Here is a 24,246-nt window from a genome sequence, read left to right on the forward strand (position 1 = left end):
TGATTTATTATTTTTTTTTTTTTGCCATGCATACATGGCGCAAAATAGCCGTGCCCCCCGACCCCCCTCTCATTTTATCAACTCTCATCTGGGGACACGCGCGGGGACCCAACGGGTGACAAGGACCCGGTCATCACCCACCACGATCACATCACTCCACCGGGAGAGCAGGAGAATTTTCCCCGGCCCACTCTACAATTTTTCAACAGAGCACGGTCAATCACAATCACGACCTCCTCTATAAACTATAAAGTTTATAGAGGAGGTCGTGATCACAATCCGGCAGCTACAGACGCGTACCTTCATCACGCCCACAGTCATGCACAATATTAAACCTGACGTGCTCCCCACATGCCCTTTCTGCGCAGATGACTGCAATAAAATTAACTTTGAAAACCAGCGTGCTCTTTGAAATTTACGTGCAGCCTGGCGGCGCTAGCTGAAATCTCAAGATGCATGGAACGAGTACAGTAGAAGCTCCCAGTACGAACTACAACTCAGGGCGGTAAAGCGAGCCCAGCACATCGCCGAGAATTTTCGACTGCAAGCGCAATCTTGGGTGGAGCCCCTATGCTATCGAGGTTCTCAAGGTCCTCTGTTAGCCTCCACAGAATATGACCAACAGTCTTTTCTTTCGCGCGCGTACCACGGCGCTCGACATTTAGCGCCAATGTTACAAATTCCAGCTTTACAAGAGAAGCATAAACTATATGAATTCGTGATGCTCAAAAAAATCACGCTCAGAAAAATAAAGGTTGGAGTTTGGTTTAGCGATACTTTTTTTTAGTGTTGTAGCCTGTACAAATTTGCCTCGGAATTACTAATCTTTTTCAATATATTTCTATATATCATGACAGAGAAACTGGTAGTTAGGGCACATAAAATGTTCGCACTTTCAACATTTCAAAAAAGTACAATTTCGAGCTCATGCATTACAGCAACGATCCAGTCGTGAGGCATAACTTTGCAGATGACTGCATTAGTTCTGACTTCCTGCAAAAATTAACCTGGTAAACAGCCATTTTTGTATTTTGCCCCATGCAGCTTAATTGGCTGCGATTGCTAATATGCCTGCCATCGCAGGCTACTAACTTTTGATATTGTATGTTCTATTAGAAGTACGCAGCAACATGTCATCAGGCTAAGCAGATGTGATCTTCTTAGGCTTTTCATGCCAATGTTGATTTTAGAACTACCAAAAATTTCTTCTCTCAATGAAAGAAGGCAATGCTACACACAGCAAACAAACTTCCTCAATGATTTTTTTAAGAATAGCGGTGCCTTGCTTTCATTCTGACTAATAACACATCTCCTTTTTGTTGCAGAGCCAAACAAGTCCACATTAATAACGCCATCAGTAATGCGTTTTCGTCCATTTGTGACATTGTTTTTATCCTCTCCACACAGTACCTACCTCTCGTAGCCAATGCCTTGGTCAATTTTAAAAAGCCAAAGCAGGAATGACCTAAAATATTGCTGCACAGCTAGCGCATGACAATATTACGGGCATGACGTAAGCATAGGGCTAGATGGGTACACAGCTCTTTATATATGAGTTTCTGAGAAAGATGACACTCCGTGCAAGATTTACTGCTGCAGTGACACTGAAGACTGAAAACACAGCTGTACACTGTACAAATTAAAATGCCACCAGAGGAATGCGGCAATCAAGGATGAAATGCGGACATGAGGAATTCACACCAGTGTGTGTCCGAGTTTCGAAAAACAAAGGGCACGTTTATTGAACATACTGGAGAAATGGGTTCTTTATCCATGCATATAACGCCATGATGTTGTGAGCAAATGCAAAAGCTATCTGATCAAGAATACATCGATTCAAAACTCAAGTGACCAGTTTTTTAAACTTAAGAAACCAAGCTTTCTGAAAAGTGTGATGCTTCAATTTTATTTGGCAGTAAGAAAGTTATACAGGGAGCTTTTAAGCGTGCTTTATTTGTAGCATGCCTGCATTACTTTTACCGCAGGGACCAAGCCAGACATAATGACAAATTCATTTCCAATTAAAAAAAATTCAATTCAATATTCAGAGGTAGTGCTTTCTGAGGCATTCAAGCACAGTACAATAAACACCTGAGTGCACCACCCGTATTTTTTGTCAATGTCGCTTATAGGCTCTTTCACAGATCATGAAGAAAATTGTCAACCATGAAAACAAGTTTTATTTTCAGTCTCTCAAACATCCAAGCTGAATACAATGCTTTCTAATCTTTTTGACTAGCATGAGCAGTTACTTTTGTTTCCCAGCAAAAAGTCCTGTGCTCAAGCACTCATCGTAGAAAAGATAGACACTAATATCACAATGATTATAACTCGTGTGGCAAATCCCCACTGCAAGCAAACAAATATCACTACATTGCACAGTTACAATTTTCACCTGCAATGTGGCAGTTCCCACGAAAAGCCATCACAACAAAACGCAGAGTACAAAAGAGATATCACTTATTAACACAAAATTTACAACAGTCAGGAGTTGGTAGCCATCCTGAACAAACATGTGCACTTATAACTACGTTAACATTCAAAATAATATAATATAACATGCCGAATACACTTATAACAGCATAAAAACTTCTTTAACTTACAATAACCAGTGAATATACAAGTAAATTTACCATTAATTGGTAACAGGTTCTTTGACGTTTGCAATAAACAGGCACAAATGGTGTCACTACCAGAGGAGACATCATTCTAGTATAGAAAAGACGAAGTGCTCGTAATCGATTTCGTTACCAAGGCTACACATATTTGGCAAGCCTGTATACAGAACAAACCAGAGCTGCCGGGCTTTTGTGCAGCGAATTGGCATAGCCGAAATATACACCATACTGCCATCTGTAAGCCCGACAATGATGCTAGGAGTATAAACAGAAACTAGCTGTCTCGAGCTGCCGATGTGAAGTTCCTCGTTTCAAAACAGTTCAATTTAGTAATCAAGAGAGGAAGTCTTGCACAGGGCTTTCACAACACAACCCACTTCCTTTTACAATATGGGAGAGAAAAACACAATGGTTTGCACAGGGTTTCCACAACCCAACCCACTTCCCTTTACACTATGGGAGAGAAAAACGCTATGGCTTTGGGCTCGGTCCATTGGACGATGATACCGACGAGTAAGTCCTGAAACTGCGCACCGCACTAGCCAACTGCTCTGTCCGTGCCGTCAGATCTGCATCAAACAGTGTGTCCACAGCTACTTCTACAATGCCGTCACCACTGTTGAGCGATCCACTCTCCTCCGTTGCGTCGTACACAACAGGCGGCACGGGCAACAAGTGCTCCGTCGCTGCTCGTCTCTCCTTGAACATGGTGCGCGTCTCGAACTCTCGGAGGTTTGGTTCACTTAGGCGATAGCTGCTCTTCAGTGTTGGGAACTTGACAGGCATTGCGGTGCTCCTCTTGTCCTCGGGCTCAGTGGCAGCCGTGCTCTGAAAGTTGTCCAGCCCTTTGTCCAGAGAACTGCTCAGTTTTTGCGGGGCTGAGCTTGCCTCTGCGCCACCCGACGGCTCTTCCTCACATTTGAAGATGTGCTCCATGTCCTCGCGTTTCGCTGTGGGAGGCGAAAGCACCTCATCAGATGACCGCTGCTCCCGTGAAGAGGCTGTGTTGTTGTTACTTTTGACAGGCACAGCGAGTGGAGAAGCTGGCACTAGCACCGGTGCACTGCTTGGTTGGCTGTTCCTTCAAGAAGAGATTAAAAAAAAGTCAGCAAGGGTTAAAATGTATTTTCTTATTGATTATTTGCTCATGAAGCCATCAGTTTGACTGAACACAATGCATAAGAAATACGCAGCCGCCAACAAAGGATTTGAGAGATAGGAATGTGGGAAAGATATGAGTTGCCCTGCAGCCCAAGCCAAGAGTCTCAATTGGGGCACTGCACAAACCACATGGGTGTTTGTGATGACATTATTTTTTGCCCGGTCCTTTAAAGAGGTCGTGAAATGAAAATTAAACATCCCGGCTGCAATTTTCCCTGCTTCAATAAGGATTAGACATGCCAACTCCAAAATATTTTGGCACAGTATCCAGTCCGTAATTATTGATGCCCGCTTGAAATCCCAGTTTTTTTGGGGGGCTCACTAGTAACCATGCAGCACCATTGGTCGCTATAGGCATTAACATGTGACGTCAGTGAAACGTGAGGGTAAGAGAAGTCACAAACCAAGTGTTAGCTTTATTTTGCCCTAAAGTTATAGATTTATAGGAACCTAGAAAAAAAAAAGCAGTTCTTGCGCTCCGAGTTGTATGCTGTGCATTCACAGCGAGCGATCTGCTTGGTTCCACTTTGAAGTACATCAGGGCTCTGCTACATGTGCATCCTTGCCTTCCCGCCAATCGCCTTGGCTCAATCAGTGCAGAGTCTCAGTTTTTTTTTTTTTTTCTTGTTGTGCCAGGTTGTGTTTTATGTTCTGGATGGCTTAGTCCTCGCTATGGCAACTGTGTGTGTCGCCAGAAAATGCTGCGCAACTTATGAAAGTGTGAACAATCTTTGCTTTCACAACTGCCCAGCGAGCCAAAGCGCAGAGCAGTGTGGCTACAAACTATCAACCGCGATGGTCCCGATGGTATGAACACACAGAGCAGAGGCTCCTGGTCGAGGATTCTACAAGCGAGGGTTCTGCCACACGGTCGGTCTGGATACGTGTAGTTCCAGGGTGCAGGCTTCTTCACTGTCGTCGCCGCCGCCACCACTGCCGCCACCACCGCTGTTTTGCACCGACGATGGCGGATCTCACACTCGCATGGGTGCGTCGACATACGGCTTAAAGCGCAAGAGTCGACTACGCTCCAGCAAGCGACGCTGTCGTTCGGGAAGGTCGGTGACCCTATGCTGTGTGTCCATGACGTTGTGGTATTGTTTTGATGGTGATGGCACCGTAATCAAAACACTATGATGGTAGGAACCATGGTCAACTAAGGCTCAAGAACAGCGCTGCATCATCATGTTTTTTCGACGATAGAGACTCTTTATCGGTTGTCTTAAAGTGACGTCAGCTGCACAGTTGTCGAGAACATGAGCTCGAAAACCGAAATTGCGCTTTTTTAGCTATTCGGTCAGCCAAAACGATCAGACGAGCCGAGGTATAGTATGGAATGGACAACCAGGATCCTGAATGCACACGTAGTTAAAAAATTTTGGAGAACGTTTCACGACCCCATTAATGATCTAGGGAATATATAAACTCAAACCTCGATATAACAAACCGAGATATTATGAAATATTGGTTATAATAAAATTAATGAAAAATAGTCTTACAATAGGTATAGTGTTAGGAATATACCTTTATAATGAAGTTTTGAATATAATTCACTTATTTTCGTGTAAGATGCAACTTTGTCATACTGAGGTTTAAGAGCATGTAGATATGAAAAATCCTTGATGGGCATCTGCTGCAATATGTTTTCATAGTGCAAGATTCGAATTTTTGATAGGCAACAGTGAACACTTTTTTTTTTTAGCATAACACATGAAGTACTAAAAGATTTACTCAATTGTATCAGCACAAGCACCAAAGTTGCAGGCAGGACATAAGAAATAACAAAATCCAAACTGTCAGCACTTGGAAGACAAAGGAAAATACAACAGCAAAGAAGAAAAAAAAAACACACAAGGAATCACTCACTGCTTTATGCTGTAGAACTCGTAAAGCCCATGAAGATTGTGCAGGGTTGTCCGAAGATCTTTGGTAACAATGTTGCAGTAGCACCTCAACTTGAGGGTAAAAATAAAGGCAACATGAAGACATGAACATTGACTTAAAAGAAATAAAAATTTCCCCTACCTATATCGGTGTGTAAAGGACACATGTTAGCTTATAGTGAACTGAAGGTATGGTAACAATCTTTGCTTTGTGTTGTATCTAATATAATCTGGTTAAACTGTATCTAAACCAAGTGACAGGGCTTTGCATACTTCTTTAGCAACGTTTACCATCTGTTAACCGCAGACTTAAGCATAGTAGGCACTGCATATCACGTGAGGGCACTACACCAAATACAACTGAAATTGCAGTAATGAACACAACAACATTATGTACATGAACAAGTTTTTAGTCGTTGCTTAAGCAAACAAGCAACCTTTGTGATAGTTGTTGGCCCTTAGTGTCCAATATCTCACATTGTTCTGTATCTCAAAACCATGAAGAATGCTTTGAGAGACAGCCATTGAATAGTCATGGCCATGTGTAGTTTTTTAAACATCTAAGGTGAACTTTTATTTAAGGACGCATTAGATTAGGGAATTGGCATCGAAAACATATGGGCACTGATTCCGTGAAAAATCAAGACTTCTGGTCTGATTAAGCAAACAGAATCTAAATAACTGAACCCATAGCTTAGCTGTAAATAGAATATCATGGCGGAATGCTAATTGAAAGAACCATATTTTATTGATTTACAAGCATAAGATGTTCATTCAAAGAGATACACCAAATCACCAAATGTAAAAAAAAACATGAGTGCTAAAGGTCAGGCATACGAGAGCCATTACCTGGGCAATGTTGCGATTGAGGAGGTAGACACCGTAGTTGAATGTCATGCGGTCCTTTCCTTTCATATACAAGGGAAACCTGAAATTTACATGCACAATATAAGTGGATGGGCCAATCACAAACACAGCAAGGGCTCAAAACTGTGGGTAGGTTATCTTTAGAACTGAATGATGATTAGGTCCAAGAATGAATCAGATCTGCTACAATCGGAGATACTCGCATTGTAAAATGTGCACTGGAAAATGAAGCAAGACAAAGAATGCATGGTGGAAAAATGATGACACTGAGGTATGAACAGAAAGTTACCTGAGAAATTATTCTGTGGGTTCCCTTTACATTTCCACCACCAAGTGCACACAGCGAATAAGTTGACACTATGTATTTATCACTTAGTTCACTTTCACGAGTGCATGAGGCAAAACATCCCAATTGGCACCTTCACTGCTTTTTTAAACGTCTTGAAGCGCAAGGGCTGCAAATAATCTTACTACCTGCGAACACTTATTTAAGATGAAGTGGAATAAATTGCACAATATTGTCAAGAGTGGCGAGTGGTGCTGGGATCGACACCCAGCACCTCCACCAAAAATATGTCACGTAAAATAAGACGAGGCATGACTATTGGCGAGTGTATCAACACCGATCAAGACTGAGCACAGCACGCACGGCGGCAAGCCAGTCCACTCCTTCGTTGTCCTCTTCTGACCGCTGATACGTCAGCTACATAGCAATATAGTGCTACAAAGGTCTTTCCAAGGGCTAGTCAGCATGCCTAAGTGGCTTGCTATATCTGTTACATGGCTGAGTTTCCTGATGAAATGCTTCACAGTATAAACAGACATAAGTCATGGGCAAGAGGACAGAAAAAGTAAATGCACATCCGACAGATTACAGGTGCTGTCACAGGCTGTAGCTGAATTTTAGCTGGCTCAGGCCAACAGATTGGCCTTGTGGGGTCTCGAAATGGCGGACAACACGCGACGCTATGCTCTTGGAGTGAACGGACACAGCAGACGCGGTCGGTACAAACCAAACAATACACATACATTTATTTAACTAATTTAGACGACGATATCGTCCGCCGAATGGGTACATCAAGTATAATTAACCCGCTATGTGACCATGCACTCCATGACAAACACACAATAACATGACAAACACAATAACATGACCCAAGGCGGCGGCGCCAACGCTTGACTTACCACGAGGGCCCCCGGCGCGCAGGCCGCGGTACCACACGCCGAGGACCCATGCTAGAGACAACCATTCGCGGCAATGGCAACGTGCCAGTGACTCGCTCAACTCTCGCCCGCCACCAAGGCTTGCTTCCACCAGGGGTCACTGCCGGCACTACCAATCTACCAACCATAATGATGATAGTGGTGCTTAACGCGAACGCAACGCCATCTATCGCCCGATAGTTGTACCCCAAAATGCGGCTTTGGGTGAGACACATGCGCCACGCAGCGCAAACAACATTATAGGGGCTGTCAGCACCCCCACAGCCTTTAGCAAACAACTCAGCATCAAAGAGATAAGAATGGAAGAAGCTTACTCGCGCTCTTTGTCTGTAAAATGCTCGATGAGGTTGTCTCGCACTGAAGACATAGATCCACAGTGGATAAGGGGATAGCGAAGCGGCGTGTCCAAGAAGTGAGACATCATCAGCAGTGTGTGTGTGACGTAACCCAAGGCAACCGAAACTGTTTGATCATCCCGATCTGGATCGGAAAAAAGAAGAAATAACGCAGCTCTATCAACATCACTGTTAATCACTCACCACGTTGTCATTTAACATGAAAAAATTCGAAGTACACGTGCTTAAACAACGCTATGAAATGGTAGAGTACCTCTGCAGCATCAGGCACTACACAATGCTCTCTGATCAACATAGCTAAGCACGTTTGGTATTCCATGTATGATATGCTGGTGTAACACAGATTATTCAACAATATGTAGTAATGAATGCAATCAAAAGTACCCAGCAGACCAAGCACGAGCATCTGTAGCATTTTTGCAAGCACGTATGTGAAGCTGTTGCAAAATTCTCGGCGCTTAGAAGCAGCTAGAAGTTGAGAATGGCAGTGTTCATACTGCTATAATATAATGAAGCACTATCAGCATTGCGAAAGTTTTATACAACCATCTAGCTGCGACACCAGTAAGCAAATGGTGGCCCACGCAAACTGAGCCATTACAAAAGGGCACATCTCATTAAGCCAGTTCACTAGCTTAAAGAGGAGATAGAAGTGTAAAATGCGACAGTTACGCAAAAAGTTTCAAGCTGAATGTAACTGAGAGCTTGATGAAGCCATGTGTGGTCAAAACGAACTGGTATGATACAAGAATGGGCTACAGGTTCATAATAACTGTGAAATAAAAACTCAAATTAAAATTTTGAGAATATCTTTCTAATTTGTTGTTGTCTTTGTGCCCTCTAGCTATCCCTGCTTGTATGCAATGCTTACTGTACCAGCTTCAAGAGAAGAAAAATTACACACGCTCCAAAACATGTAGAGCCCATCAGTTATGGCTACCCAAACATGAACTAAAGGTCATTGCCATGGCCTTCACAAAAAAGTGCGACAAATTCAGAACTATAGAAAAACACAAGTGTCTGAACACTCACCACTGAAGTCCTCACTATTAGGAAGATGAACAAGACAGATGGTGTAGCCTTTTTCTCCTGGAAACTGGAAGACATATTGCAATTGAGTATTTTAGGAGGACAGACGCAAAGTTTCTCACGTCATAGCTCGCAGCAACTTGATTATACTAGCGTCTCATTCTTTGTTGAGTACATATGCTCTAATGTCCCGAAATCATACCAGCATTCTTTTTTGACATGCTTACAATACAATACAAGGTTTACTGAAAGTTGCACTGTTCCAAAAGTGAGAGCGGTAGAAGTCCACTAAACAACAATTACCCCAGACAAAACTGTTCTCGTAAACAAAGTTGAATAAAGCTTATACACTGATAGTACTTCCGTTACCTGACAAAATAAAGGCACCTTATTTTATGTTACGCCATTTCTTTCATGGGGCCGACTGGTCTTTGGGACCGAAAAATGACAAAAGACAAAAAAGTCACTTTTTAAAATTGGCATACAGTCGACTCTCGTTAACAAAAACTTGAAGAGACCTCTGAATTTCGTTTGAACTATCAAGAAGTTTTATGAGATGTTCTCAGATATATGACTGTAATTGAGGTGACAACAGACATTATGATTCCACACACCAAGAAGTGGTATTTTGGGGGCTATCTAAATGCAGAACCTTCAAAAAATGGGGAGCCTACTTCAAGGCCTCTTTATAATTTGCCAGCATCTGTGTTATAAGTTCTGCTACCAATTTATGACTGGCTTTATGAGTATCACAAAATATGCACGCCGTGACTGTTTTATTTTAAGAAACTGTCTACTATTATCTTTTTTTTTTTTCGTTTTTATCAAAAAAGTAAATTTACAACTGTTCAATTTTGAGACCTCAATATCTCTGCAGCTAGGGCAAGTACAGCAATAATCCTTTTTGCAATAAAGATCTGTACATGTGTAGAATGTAAGTATGAGAGCAAAATTTAGAGCACAAACCTTTTTAATTAATTACTCATCTAAATTGTAACACAATTCCAACTGCTTTTGGATATGGAAGTTCGAAATAACCATTTTGCCGTGCAATACTCCTTGAGGGGTCTTTGAGGAAAATAATGTTATGTTATGGTAAGAAAGGCCAAAAAACAGAAAACTCTTCCATACTTTTAATCTCTAGTGATTAGCTTTCGTTGCCATATCTTAAACATCACTTTTAATTCGGCACTTTGTTTTTCTATGGTGGCCTTAATCAATAAGGGGCGAACTTAATTTATTTCAGGAACAAGATGAGTTACACAAAAAGTAATTACATATTTTAAATTAGCAGAAAAAACAACATAAGCCCATGCAGTTTGATCAAGATCCCAGAATAAATAAAAACAAAATGTCTAAGATGATGTTCCATAGCTTTAGCTCTAGAGGTAACTGGATTAGAAAACAAATTAACTTAGCTGCAAGGTTAAACAAAAGCAACTACATTTTCGAGAATAGCACTGCAGTATGTTTCAAAGCTTATACGAAACTAGCCATGGTGGTCCAGTGGTTAAGGTGCCCGACTGCAAGCCCAAATATAGCGGGATTGATTCCTGGTTGCAGTGACCGCATTTTGATGGAGGCAAAGTGCTAGAGGTTTGCATTTGGATTTAAACCCCAAGCGGACATTTTTGAGGCCCTCCACTATAGGCATCTCTCAAACTCTTATTGGAACACAAAACCTCAACAATCATTAATAATGTTTATCAGAAGACATCACACTTACAGGCACGACGGGGTATATAAAAGCCAGCTCGGTGATGAGCTCCTTCTGTCTGAACAACAACCGTGAGGAAGTCTTGAGCAAGTTCTCCCGGACTTCAAAGTAGTGCCTCCGCCTTTCCACTAGCGTGCTCCGTTTCTCCACAAGCTCGGCCGCCATAGTCGCCAGTTGCTTCTCTGCCCCCGCAAAAGACAGTCAATGGATTGGCTTGGCGTCACTTAATGTTTCCAGATAGTGTAAACAAAATCTACGTACTGTACTGGTACATGCGACAAGAGAAAATCAACATGAATTCATGAATGAGAATACAACAAGAATTCTCGGTCATCTTCTTGCCTCACACATAGGAGGCGAAAAACTGAGAAAGCTGTTTTTCTGTTCTGCCAGCCCAAAATGTGGCACTCTTGCGCTTGCATTATTATAAGAAGCCACCTTATAGCTTAACTAAGCAGTACCCGTAGAGCAGTGTACTTTGAAACTGTTAAAGTTGCCAAAGCATACCACTAACCTTTTATCTAATATGCGGAGGTCAAGGTCCCTTCATTTAAATGGCAGATAAGCTTCAGCCACCAAGCTACCTCCCAAAACTGTACAAGGCCATTTGTAGTATTTTCGGCAAGAACTACAGTGACATGGCCCAAAATCAACTACCTGTTATTTTCTTTTTTTATTTCACATATCATCACTTAACCACTAAAACACAGTCGCCAAAGCTGAACTGCAATAATTGGAAGATACAATTCTCTATTGGATGTAATAAGTGGAAAAGCAAGTCACTGATTTTGGGCAAGCTTCTGACAAACTCCTTGTCCTGATGGCCTGCATTTGTATTTTTCTTTTTTATTTGTTTCGAAGCTCTCCACTACAGTGTCTCTTCAGTAGTAATGCATGTGGTTGGGCTAGTTGGTTAATAGATTTTGAAGACATATTTAAACTGCACGAAAAAGAGAACATGTTAGACACATAGAACGATCGTTCTATGCACACGTGCACTTCATTTGTGATCGTTCTATGTGTCTAACATGTTGTATACTTCGTGCAGTTTAAATATGTCACCAAAATGATTTCGTTAGATATGTGCAAATATTCATAATTTCAAATATTGAAGCAAAATATGGCCATAACGTTGAATATGCACAATTCATGAACGTGAATATCTTTTGATAGTTTACAAACACTATAAGATATTAGTTTCATCCAAATAAACACAAAATTGATACAACTGAAAAACAATAGGTTCGTCACTGTGAGCATAGCATGCACAGTCTGTTTCATGCTTAGAGGAGATCTCGAAGCGCATGGCACGTGGTGCAGCCAGCGTTGCAGTCACACGTGGGCAGATGCTCATGAGTGCGGAGATGCTTGAGGGGGCGCAGTGTTAAACTGTGTTGTCTGCTACAGTGGTGTGTGACTGCAGCGTTGGCTGCACTGCATGCCATGCACTCTGAGATTTCGCTGAACAGACTGAACATTGATATACATATAGAGCAGTGAAACAGCCACCTCTGCCTCCTTCCCCCCCCCAAAAATAGAACAACAAAATAAATGAAAAAAATTAGTCACCTTTGTCAGCTAGCTCCTGCGCTTTAACTTTGCAGGCAACTTGTTCCTTTTCAAGCTGCCGAGAACGCTCTTCGATGACTTCTTTTAGCAGACCTATTCGAAGTTGCAACTTTTCCTGCTCGGCAAGACGCTCATGAAGCTGTAGCCTCTGCTGAAGCCGCTGCTCTATAGCTCGGCGTACACGTGACACTGATGCCTGTGTTTGCTTGATCGCTCTCTCTGTCATCATCATACTGAAATTAACCAAAGTAATAAAAAAACTACATGTACAGAAATATATTCAATATCAATGCATTCAGACAAGTTTAACTTAAATTTTTTTTTCTTTTACTCAACCATGTTCAACCTTTCTGCCAGCTCCCGCTGCTAACCGAAAGAAATGATGAATGTACAAGCTGATTTAATGACAGCCATATTAGTTGAACACACAGTTAACTATCACATGCACACCTGTTTCCATTAAGGGACATTTCTTCAGTGTTACTGTCCCATCACTGACTAAATGTAAATGTCAAATTCTGCTTACACTATCAACCCAGCTCAATTGCACTCTACCCCACTAGTGCCTATGCCGGAATTGGAAGGGCCGATCACCATAAGGCATTTTTTTTACTCTCAGGCATTCATCCATTGGAGCAGCCCTATATGATGAATATATCTCAAACCCATTTGCTTATTTCCCTAAACTTAATGGCAATTGGCTGCTCCCACTTTCACATTTCAAAAGCATCAGATAGCCAGAATAAAAAGCACTTAGGGAGAGTGCAAGCAGCAAAACGTATATGTTAATTGTTCACTAATGCAGCTCTGCCACATCAACTAACAGATGATTATCAGAAGAAAATAGGCAGTTTAACATCCCAGACTGTAGAGTGATACATTAGTAGAAGGAACTGAATTAAGTGTGGCCATACCATTAGCCACTGGACAACATTTTTCTGTTCGACCGCATTAAAGGGACACTAAAGGCAAATAACAACTTATGTCATAGGGAAAGCTCAATGTATGATGTCTAAATTGGCAATATTATCAACAGTAGTGCCTTACATACTGAGAAATCAAGCTAAATGTGCCACACGACAGGCCCCATGAGCGGGATATTTCGAAAATGATCCCGATGACATAAAAGCAACCAACTACAATTATTCACTAGTAATCAAGCTAGCTGCAATAAACAAAGAACCTTCCGTGCACCACGAGAAGTAATAAAATGCTGCTTGTCCATTTCTGTTTGATTTACAGAAAAAATAACCACAGGGATTTACTATGGGGAATGTTGCGAGTGGCTCAAAAGTTCCATTTTAACCTGGCCACACTGTATAGGTGGTGCCATCTAGCGGGGCCCAGTTGAACCCAGAAAGCCCACCATATTAGACTATGGCAGAAAATTATTGAATGACCGTTGTTGTTGCTGTGACTCTCGGTACCTTTGCTTTGCTGATAGTGTTGGCAGCAGCGCAATAAAGCCGGGCAACATTGAGCACAGCAACAGTGAAGTGAAACAGACCACTTTCAGGCAGGGTATTTAAAGTGCGCTAACTTGATGTGGACCACTATAACGCGATTTTATTTCAAAATAAGCACTTCCTTGACACAAAAGTAGCACAACGAGGTTCCTGAACCACTATTTTCACAATAAACATCGACTTACTATTTGCCTTTAGGGTCTCTTTAATGTGCTGTCATTGCGAACAGATAACTGACCCTGCAACCTTCCGTATCTAGATATAGGTGCATGTTCATGAACTCCAGCTAGTCAAAATAAACCTGGAGTCCCACTATGGCATGCCTAATAATCGTACCATGCTTTTGCAATGTAAAAGACCCCAGAAAGAATTTTTTTACTTGAAATAACACTAATGCTATATACAGACATGCGATTTCTTGAATTTTAGCAATTTATTGCAATTTTAAGACAGCTGCTAGCACAAAACGCTTACCGCTTAAGGCTGTTGACTGAGCACGAATTCCTGATCACAGTTGGGTCTGAGTAAAGAACTTCGTATAAGCTGTGACCCGAGGTGTCGCTCTTTGTTCCCTGCTAAAACAAGGAGCAGGAAACAAATAAGCAATGTGAATGGATGAATCGCAATTACACAGAAAGGATGACATGTATGTAAACATTTGTTAGTGGTGCCTACAGATGAGTAATTAGCAATAAGTCAGTCATAATAACTGAATGCGTCTGTGTTAGAAACAAAGGTTAACATCTGAACACTGTAGCACGCTTGCACAACACTGACTTGTAAGCACCCACAAATCATTCTTTTGTTTAGTTACGCTCTGAAGACAGATTGCATGACTGAGAGAATTTATAAAGCTAGAAAATGAATATAGTAGACATAAAAAAAATGCGAGTTAGCACTGTTTTGACTTTATATAACAAGGCCAATGTATAGTGTATTTCAAAGTGACTTGCAGTAATACAGCTTCTTTTTTCTTTTTGCTCTTTCCTTTAGAATAAGTGTGGATCTCTCCACACTCTTCCCAATGAAAAAAAAATAGGGGGGGGGGGGGGGGATACCCCTTGTTTTTCTGAAAGCATCCCCTTAATTTGTGATAGTTTCATTTTCAATTATGCGGGCACTCTTGGTAGATTTTTGCAGTCGTCATCATGTCCAAAATGTGTTTGTGTGTGTACATATATAACAGGAAAGAAAAAATTAAAATCTCAAGCACAAAACCTGGGATTCGCACCAGTGACCCCATGCTCTGTAGCATGCTGCGTTAGATAGATCAACCATGTGCCATCCATGTCCCAGTACAATAACGGCGAGCGCTTTATATACACGATTTACTGCTGGTGGTACATAGATTTTGGAAGAGTTTGAGTGCGTGTTATATCATGCAACACTTCTTCATTTTCTTTAAATTTGAAAATTGCTCTCGAGACGCACATAAAATGGTGGCCTTCTTTTGCCCCCCCTCCAAATGTGTAATGAAAAAAAAAGAGAAAACCTGCTGCAAACACTTTGGGTTTGATGCCACAGCATGGCACGAGACACAGAGGGGTCTCTCCATGTGTTGCAGTGTAAAGAAAAAAATATCTGAAAGCGTAGTGTTCTGCACTCCTGACACCTGCAGCACGTTGCTCAAACACAGAGTAACAACTGTCACAGTTGTTAGTTCACGCTTGTTCTGTGCATACTTGCGCAGTCTTGTGGAGTATCCCTTTTTGTGCTTTAGTGGCATGCTGCAAGTATCAAGCTGCTTTTTGTATGAAATTACGATTTCTCGCTATCGCATTCACTGCTTGGCCTTTGCAGGAAAACTGTTACTTCATTTTGCAATGGGAAATTTTTTAAATACATTTATAACAAGAATATTTGTGTGGCACCATTGTCTGCACATATTTGACTGACATATTTGACTGCATGCGGGAAATGCAAATAAGTTCTAACACAATACAATAAATGAATGTCACTAAAAGAAACTGTTGTAAGACACTAACCTTTTTAAAATCCCCTGCGACAGTGCCATTGACCCCAATGCTAACCCACTTCACCTTAAAGGGCCACTCACCAGGCCCCATATTAAATTTTGATTAGACAGTGGAAGTTGTTGGGTGTCCGATAAGGAACATTTTGCCACAAAAAAGTTTTGAATCGGTTCATCACGAGCGAAGAAAACAGGTTTTTTGAAGCGGCGTGAAACGAGGATGAGAGGAGGTGAGCTCAAAACCCTTGTCGCTCCTCCACATAGCCTTCGCAATCCAAATCTATTCCCCACCCTCTCCGCCACCTGACCAAGAGGTTACGTAGGCATGACGTGCCCAAACAAGCCCAACCCCCGAGCACGCCAGCGGCGCTGCTTTGTTGACCAGCGTTCTTTTGTGGTCTTCTGCCAGTTTCTGTGGGATGGTTTGGAAATGCTGGCTTAGACGCGGTAGAATAGATGAGCACAATGAGTGCGCGAACGCGTAGGAACGTTCCACGGCGGTCGTCTGCTCGATGCGCTGACCACGGGGACACGAACGCATGCGAAATGCCGACACATAAGCCCCGCATCTCATTGCAATTCACGGGAGAAAAATGGAAGAAGGACGCTCACATTCCCTTATTGTGTCTCATTATTTATCTAGAGTTTTATTAATCTTTTCAAGCAACAAATTACATAAACTATGCACGCTGTGTTAAATGATTTTCGCCATGTCACGTGCCACTGTTCGCAACATCAGAGCAGAGTCGTCTATGAAGAGGACCAACGTCACCGCATTGCTGTGTACGTAGGGCCATTCATACGTACAGGTCATGCCCTCATTCTCTGGGCGCGCATCGGCAGAAGAGAGGGGGAGCAGCGTTCATCTTGAAATTTGACCCATTTTCGCGGTGCGTAGCCTTGCAAATTTCGGCAGACGTGATCATGAACGCCTCGTCTATGCATTGCGCTTGTCAGCTCAAGATTGTCAAACCTGGTGAATGGCCCTTAAACAACATACAGTGCTTCATGCATTTCATTTCTGCGAACATATATATGACACCATCCACAGCATACAAGGTAATGTTGATCCCTTCAATGAGTACAACTGCTCTTATTAAAGCACATTTTCACCGTGGGCTTCACAGTCCGCTATGCAAACAGTGTGTCACTAGACTTAATTGCAAAAGCCATGATTTTATACTGACAATGACACTTCGTTACAGTAAGACCAAAGAGAGCCCCAATCAGCCTTGCACTTAATTGGCTGCGTAGATATTTTTGACACCAGATGGAGTTTATAGCTGCCGCAACAGCTGCAGCATTAGCCTTACAACTGCATGGAGGTTATCATGAGTACCAAAGGGAAGCGCATGCTTCTGGACGAAAAACTGTGTTTTGCATGGAAGTGCCAACGCATTTGGAGAACTGAAGTAATTTTCTGGCCAGCAAAGTATAGTGCCTCAGAAGGTTTATGATAACTTGGACATAGTAACATAATATACCTGTGACCACTGCAGTCTTAAAGGGGCCCTCTAACACTTTTCAACCCCCCATTTTTTTGCTCGTGCGTTGCATAGACTGATGCATGGACAAATTAGTGCAGCAAGAACGGCATTGATAGCGACACACAGTTATTCAATTTAAAAAATTCAAAATACAAGAAAAAAATGCCTACCCTCAACTCTAATTTCGCGGGGTGACAAGACCACATTTCATTCTCTGCTGTGACGTTGCAGGGGGCCTCCAATGACATGGGCTGAAAGCTCTTACTTAGAGGAAGCTCGTACACCATTGTTGACTGTTCAGTCAAATGTGCTTACGACGCTGTTGCTGTAGCAATGGGCAATGTGGTGCCTGACAACGCCGTTTTGTTTACGCGGTCGAACAGCTGTGTGAGGCTGGTAGAAATGAGCCTCCCCGACTTGTCAGAACTCAAGCAGGTACTTTTGCTTTGGAGCGAAGCTTTACGCATCCTGGGATAGGCTGCGCTCATCATCGTCATTTCCGCCCGCGTTGTTCTAACGAGCGCCACTGTGCGCTGAAGGGTCGGCAGCAATGCAGTGACTTTATTGCACGGTTAAAATACTAAATGATTCGATATCGGTGCTTAGACCTATGCTAAAATTATCCCTGGCCATCGGTCTACGCAAAACACATACAAAAAATAGGCGTTTCAAAAGTGTTGGAGAGCCCCTTTAAGAGCACAAGCATAGCAAAAGATTACTGCATCCTTTGCAAGATCCGATATAGACATAAATTAAGATGCAAAGGAGCAGCATGAAAACAAAGGAGTTGAAACTTTATTTGAACACTTGCCATTTCCTTCAGCTAGTGATAACAAGCTACAACATAGCTGCTTTCATTTCAGCGAACCTTCCCTTTAGGAATAATTTTCCTGAGGTACCCTCAAGTTCGCTCAAGTGAAGTTTCACCGTATGTATATGTAATCTCATGCTTTTCAATCCTGTGTATTAGTAAATATGACTATTTCTTGTATGAAATGAACCAATACCTCGTGATTTTTTCCGTGAGTATTGAAGTCATAGGTGTAGCTAGTGCTATGCAACCACATTAACACAAATAAAAGAAACTTCAAAATAACAATTGCTTCTTTCCTTTCTTTGCACCCCTGACATTTACACAAACCCCAAATTATGATTCCTGCGGAACCCCTCACCTGCACAATGGTGTTTGCAGCTCCATAAATGCCTTCTGGCATGGCAAAAAGAAGCGTATTTGGGAGAAACTTCCTTCCATCCTTGGGCACCTTTCAAAAAGTAAAAAAAATTGCATTAAGACTATGTAAAGAGAAATAACTGTCCAATTAAAGAATATGATCACATACATGTAGAATATGATCACATACATGTAGAATATGATTACATACATGTTCACTGTGGACTATCAGTTTCCGCTTCTCACAAAGAAAATGAGAAAAAAAGATATGAGTGAACTAAATGAAAGTTGCACTAGAAATTAGGAATTGAACGGTCATTCAGGTGAAATGCAAATGTCGGAATGAGCTAAAACAATGTAACATTTGCACAGATGAATTGATGCAATACAGTTGTTTTATCATTTTTTTTTGGTTGTAACTGCTTCACAATTGAGGTGCATGAGCTAGTGCATCAATGGTGAAGGCCAATGCTATACAAATACCAAATAAATGCTTTAGAAACCAACAGGAAGGTGCTGGTGCACGTTGAGCTCTTCTCATGGCTTTAGCCATTTTTATAAAAGATGGCCTGTTGTCAGTGGCCTTATATGTGGCATGAAACACCACTTTCCGACACTGACAGAGACTGTGATGGGCATTGTCAAGCCATCCAACGTGCTTGCATACATTGCATGTTTACATAGTTGCCACAGCTTCCCTTGTTAAGCTTAAATCTCAAACTGACCCCTGATTCAACTGCGGGTTATGTCAGGGGGCCTTTTGCAATTCCAAGTTTCATAGTGACAGAGATAAGCAATTTTCATTGATGCTAAACAGTTTACTAATATATAAAAAAAAACTCAATGACTACCTGTTCACCAAGAAAGTAGAGCCCATGAAGATTGACATCCCATTCTATCAGACAAGTGGCACAAGAGTCATTTTTCTTGGTTAGCCAGACTCGCACCACTAGAGCTGCATTGTGTTCCAACCAGTCAAGAAAACAAAAATGCTATCTCAGCGCATACAAGGAATAGTGAAATTGCACAGAAGGCTATGAAAGTTCATAATAATTCTTGGGGTACAACGCACCAAAACCACCATATGATTATGAGAGACGCCGTAGTGTAGTGCTCCTGAAATTTCGACCACCTGGGGTCTTTTAATGTGCTCCTAAATCTAAGAACACAGACGTCAAAAATTTTCCCTCCATCGAAAATCCGGCCAGAACAATGCATTACATTGGTTATTGTGAAATGCACAATGATGAGCGAGATATACTACATGGGGCAAAGAATGAAAAAGACACGACATATAAAATAGAACAAATAAAGGCCAAAAAATGGTTTTACTCTGGAAAGATAGCACGTACAGTAAAACTGAGTTGGTATGGTGCTTTCCTAGTTAAGCAATTTTCCAGTTTCTATGCTATGGTAGCATGTTTCTGGAAATGTACTAAAAAGAATCCTGTGTAGTGCTGTCAAATAGAAAGTGCACGCTATGTTGCTATTCTGACAAGAAAATCCAAAGACTTACGAAAAAAAAAAAAACATGCTGCTCTCTCAACTACATAGAAGGCAGCATTTACTACACTCTGGTGGAAATTTTGTTGTTCATATCTACGCAGTGCTGGTGACTAAGATATGGACGCAGCTCTATCTTCTCTCGCTATCTAAGGAATTCACGTGAGCAGTTGGAGCTCCTTGTCAGGACCATGTCGCTGAGAAACTGCAGTCACAACTTTGAGCACTGCCAAAATTTCAAGTGGTGCTTTGAAAGATGATGGCCAATGAGCATAAAAATCATTAACACTACATATATTGCCATCTCTTGGTACAGTTACCTTTCTGAATGTAGTACTTATAGTTGCAAGGTACTCCTCTGGTTGGGGTGAAAGAAGCTGCAGATGTCAATGGGAAATTTCTTTCTTCAATTAAGAGTATGTAATCGATTACCTGTCCATGTTTTTGATTGATAAGTTTGTTTGTGTGTTCATAAAAACACATGCTGCAAGCCATTGAAAAACAAGATCCAAGCCCGGCAAGTTTGAGAGAACTTAGAACTTTTAGCTAGAGGTTGATATGAGTAGAATACTTTGAATGAATGAGGCCAAGCCTATCTCACAGGCTTCTCTCATATGCATGCACTTCAGCTTCATAATTTGACAAAAAAGAATGCTGTTAGCAGCAATACTCACTTTGCTTTTCCTGCGCCAACGTAACTAAATGAACTCTAGGTCTGAAGGAAAACTTAAATTTCCATCAGCAGAACTTTACAGAAGTGACACAGGTCCCAACAAATGAAAGTTTACTGTCAATAGCTGTGAATATTCACACAACCTTAAAGAGTTACTCAAGCCATCTTGCAATAAGTAAGACGATATTCCCTTTGGTGCTCATTTTATACACAAAAATAAAAAATAAAACACCCAAAGTGCGGAGTGATCAGTAAAAAAGGATACATTTGGAAGAATTATTCCGCAGGTTGTTGAACTTCGCCATCTGTAGTTGCTGCCACATCGGATTCTGTAGAAAAAATATGGAAAGAAGCGCAGTGTCTCATGCAATGTAAATATTTAATATTTCAGTGTTTCCTGTAAGTTGAAACATCAGTGGACATACGAAATCCCACTTACCAAATTATTCTCGCACACTTCACTGGTGTAAATGGCTGAAAATCAACATAACGAAACTTTATTTCAACAGAAAAACGTCGCACGTCTCTCAGTACTTTTAGAAATTAGCACCAGACACCTTAGTGAGCAGGCTGTGTAACTCACCGGGATCATCGCGATTTAGGTGAATCGTGTAGAAAAGGCCAAAATACTCAGACTCTGATATTTCGGTTGACACGACGTTCCGGGCATGTATTGCTGTCAAATGTCTGAGTCGCCTCTGAAAAAAATAAAAAGGTAGAATTGCTTCCCAAGAACAAGTGCTTAGCGATCTCTACGGCGACGCAAGTGGGCAGCTGCTAGATGACAACAGCCGGTGGAACTGTAGCCTACGGAGCGAAACGAAACACGAAAACACGTGAACGAAACCATTACCTGATTGCTGAGCAACGGAATGTGACGCCTGCGTATTCGTGTGTCGAAAGCGTAGTCGGTCAATTCCATCGTGGTCCGTTTACGGTGCACCAGTTACACATCTCCGTACACCAAAGGGAAGTGTAAACAGCGGGCGTATACACGGCCAACGGCAACTTCCCCGTAGCGCGAAAGTTTACTTCGCCATTAAACCACACAGCGCGGGACAGCAAAGCGTAGTTTGAAACATACGTTGATTCCCGCTTCTATGCTGTGCGTCCTGGCGACTGATGAGTACAAATGTTAACGGCAAATGCTCTTGAACACATTCCCAATTGTGACCTGCACCGCATAGCAAATACGGCAAGGATGCCAAACTGTAGCCAAACAGCGGAGCACACCTCCATGAACAGCGGAACCGGAAGCCACCAGCGTGGCAAACTAACGACGCGACTTCTAACGACCTTAATTTTCAATCCTCCTGTTGCATTATAAGACATCAGATTCATTTATCGTCGCCCAACTTCAAACAGCTGCGATGGTTTTATCTTATCTCCCACTCGTCTGCTATTGCCCGCACGATTGTTCATAAACGAGAGAGACAAGATTGAATGAAAGGAGAGAGAAAGAGTACTTCCTGTCATTCAAGTTCCGGGGTTTTGGTTGTGACGGGCTCTGTGCGCGTTTCAAAGCTACGTCAAGTGGTTGTCTTACGAAGATTGCCTTGTAGTTTATATAAGCCTTATTGTTTGTGAATAGTCTCAGCGAAGAGTTGAAATGATGCTCTCGTGGATGGAAAAGATCCCGGACCAAGTAGGATATCTGGTGCTCAATGCTGATGGCGGTGTTATGAGCGTGAGTAGTCCGCATCACTTAAACGCCCCTCTTCATTCCTCAGCGTTGTTTTGAAATCTACGAATTGGGTTTTGTTAACGTGTTAGGTACTTAATCATATGGTTACTTTGGGACGTTAAACCTCACATATCAACGTTTAGGTACTTCGTTTTCAATAAATGGATCATTGTAGCGTGAAAGAGTTGTCAGTTGTAATTGTCACGCTCTCAAATCTTAACCGCTTTGTGGCATGTATCTTAAACGTTCATTTGTTTACGTTCTGCTTACTTGCCTGCAGTCGGGAGGCGAGCTTGAAAATGAAGAGCGCATTGGTGAGATCATCCGCAAGATGGTTTACAGTGCAGACAGGCGTGATCTACTGCCTACAGACAACAGTGATACAATCAACCGCATGTCAAGTAAGTAGCTTTAGTGCTTTTACTTATGTTTTGAGAAACCTAAAATACAGTGTCCTAGAGTTGATGGAACCTGTGGTAGTTGGTCTTAACAGTGCTGTCACTTCGCTCGTGCGATGAAATATATTAGCACTTATTCTATGACAAAAGCGGGACCTATGTTAGCGTTTCTATTCTTGTGGCATTTGAGATGACACTTGACAGAGGTTACTCCCTATGTGCGCGATACGTGACCGTGTTCACTATCACGTGTTTCAGATTTGAAAAAACAAGACTGATTTCTCAACTGTAGTCCGAGATTTTTTGAAAGTTGTGTTCACTGGGCAATTAGCTACGCCACACTGCCTTGTCCGTAGATATCGTAGATATGCATTCACGTTTCAAAACGTGTTTTTCATACGGTCGAATGTTTCTGCCAAATTAAATGTGCCGCCAGTGGCGTACGTTTCAAGCCAACTTTTGTAGACCATGATTCCCAGGGCGACACTTTTCTCTCTTAAGTGCCTCAGTGCTGTAGTAGATTATTGTTGGTATGGCTACACCTAAGCAGTTATTTCATTATACATACATTGTACCCTATTCTCTCGCATATAATGAAGATCTGGAACCCCAAAAAGCCTCCGTAGCTACTTAAGTTTTTGTTCGAATTTGAACCTTTTCTTATCATCATGAGGAGCATGAAAAATAAAATGGGCCATGCAGCAAACTGATCATGGTCTTATTTTTGCAAATATAGCGTTCAAAAAATGCAAGAAACACAAGCTGCCATGAAGCACCTTCATCTTCAAAGCTGAGAAATGAATTGTGCAGGAATGTGCTTTGAGAATTCAACAGTGCAGTCAGTATGGATTCTTCATTAAGACAGTGCTTTGCAGTACTCCAGAAAAACATGGAAAAGAGCCTGTTTCACTTCATAAGCTGTTCCAATGAGCAGTCATGCTTTATATTCTTTCATGTAGTCTTCGTGCCCATAAAACTATTCTGAACATTTTTTATTACACTGACGATATACTCTACATTTTCTGTTTCAGTTTATCTCGGGAAGTACTACTATGTTGTGACCCTCTCCAGCCAAAAAATTTTCATATCCAAGAGAGAGTACCTGCCTGTTGAGCCGGTTGTTGTGTAAAGTATACCGTACTGTACACTAGCCTATGTAACTTCTGTAAATAAAATTTATTGTTCCAAAGCATTTTTGTTGATATTGCCATTACGGTTTTCATTGCGGTCTTTCATTGCATCCCTCACTCTCTCTTCCTTTTATTTGTTTTAGGCATATTGAAATTGCATGATGCCCGGAAAAAGTTAGCTCCGCTCATAACCTTCGCTGTTTTTCCTAGAGAGCATTTGCAGAAATGCTCCATCCACTAGCACTTACTCAATTTGTGATTACAAGCACTTGTGTGTTAGTAGACTTTCTCATACACACGCCTTTGTGACGCTGATTTTAGGTAGGAAACCTGAACTT

General features: G+C 41.7%; 2 protein-coding genes across 3 annotated transcripts; one reads left to right on the forward strand and one right to left on the reverse strand.

Annotated features, from left to right (window-relative positions):
- Positions 1-2,805: 2,805 nt before the first annotated feature.
- Uvrag (UV-resistance associated gene) lies at positions 2,806-21,765 on the reverse strand. 2 transcript variants are annotated; one of them, XM_075894929.1, is made up of 14 exons: positions 21,550-21,765; positions 21,280-21,394; positions 21,136-21,170; positions 20,962-21,025; positions 19,372-19,475; positions 18,522-18,611; positions 14,365-14,462; positions 12,425-12,657; positions 10,865-11,037; positions 9,142-9,205; positions 8,068-8,233; positions 6,512-6,590; positions 5,646-5,734; positions 2,806-3,699 (listed from the first exon to the last, which is right to left on the reverse strand). In XM_075894929.1, exons 1-14 carry the CDS (start codon positions 21,616-21,618, stop codon positions 3,090-3,092), a joined length of 1,989 nt encoding a protein of 662 aa, XP_075751044.1. In that variant the 5' UTR covers positions 21,619-21,765; the 3' UTR covers positions 2,806-3,089. The 2 variants fall into 2 exon arrangements, with proteins under 2 accessions (XP_075751044.1, XP_075751038.1); XM_075894923.1 differs by having other exon boundaries at positions 14,365-14,465.
- A 293-nt stretch (positions 21,766-22,058) lies between these two features.
- Lamtor4 (Late endosomal/lysosomal adaptor, MAPK and MTOR activator 4) lies at positions 22,059-23,970 on the forward strand. The gene is made up of 3 exons (XM_037436129.2): positions 22,059-22,383; positions 22,661-22,781; positions 23,810-23,970. The coding sequence occupies exons 1-3, from the start codon at positions 22,306-22,308 to the stop codon at positions 23,905-23,907; spliced, it is 297 nt and encodes a 98-aa protein (XP_037292026.1). The 5' UTR covers positions 22,059-22,305; the 3' UTR covers positions 23,908-23,970.
- Positions 23,971-24,246: the final 276 nt, after the last annotated feature.

The sequence above is a fragment of the Rhipicephalus microplus genome, chromosome 1, assembly GCF_043290135.1.
Source record: "Rhipicephalus microplus isolate Deutch F79 chromosome 1, USDA_Rmic, whole genome shotgun sequence".
In the NCBI taxonomy this organism is placed as follows: domain Eukaryota; kingdom Metazoa; phylum Arthropoda; class Arachnida; order Ixodida; family Ixodidae; genus Rhipicephalus; species Rhipicephalus microplus.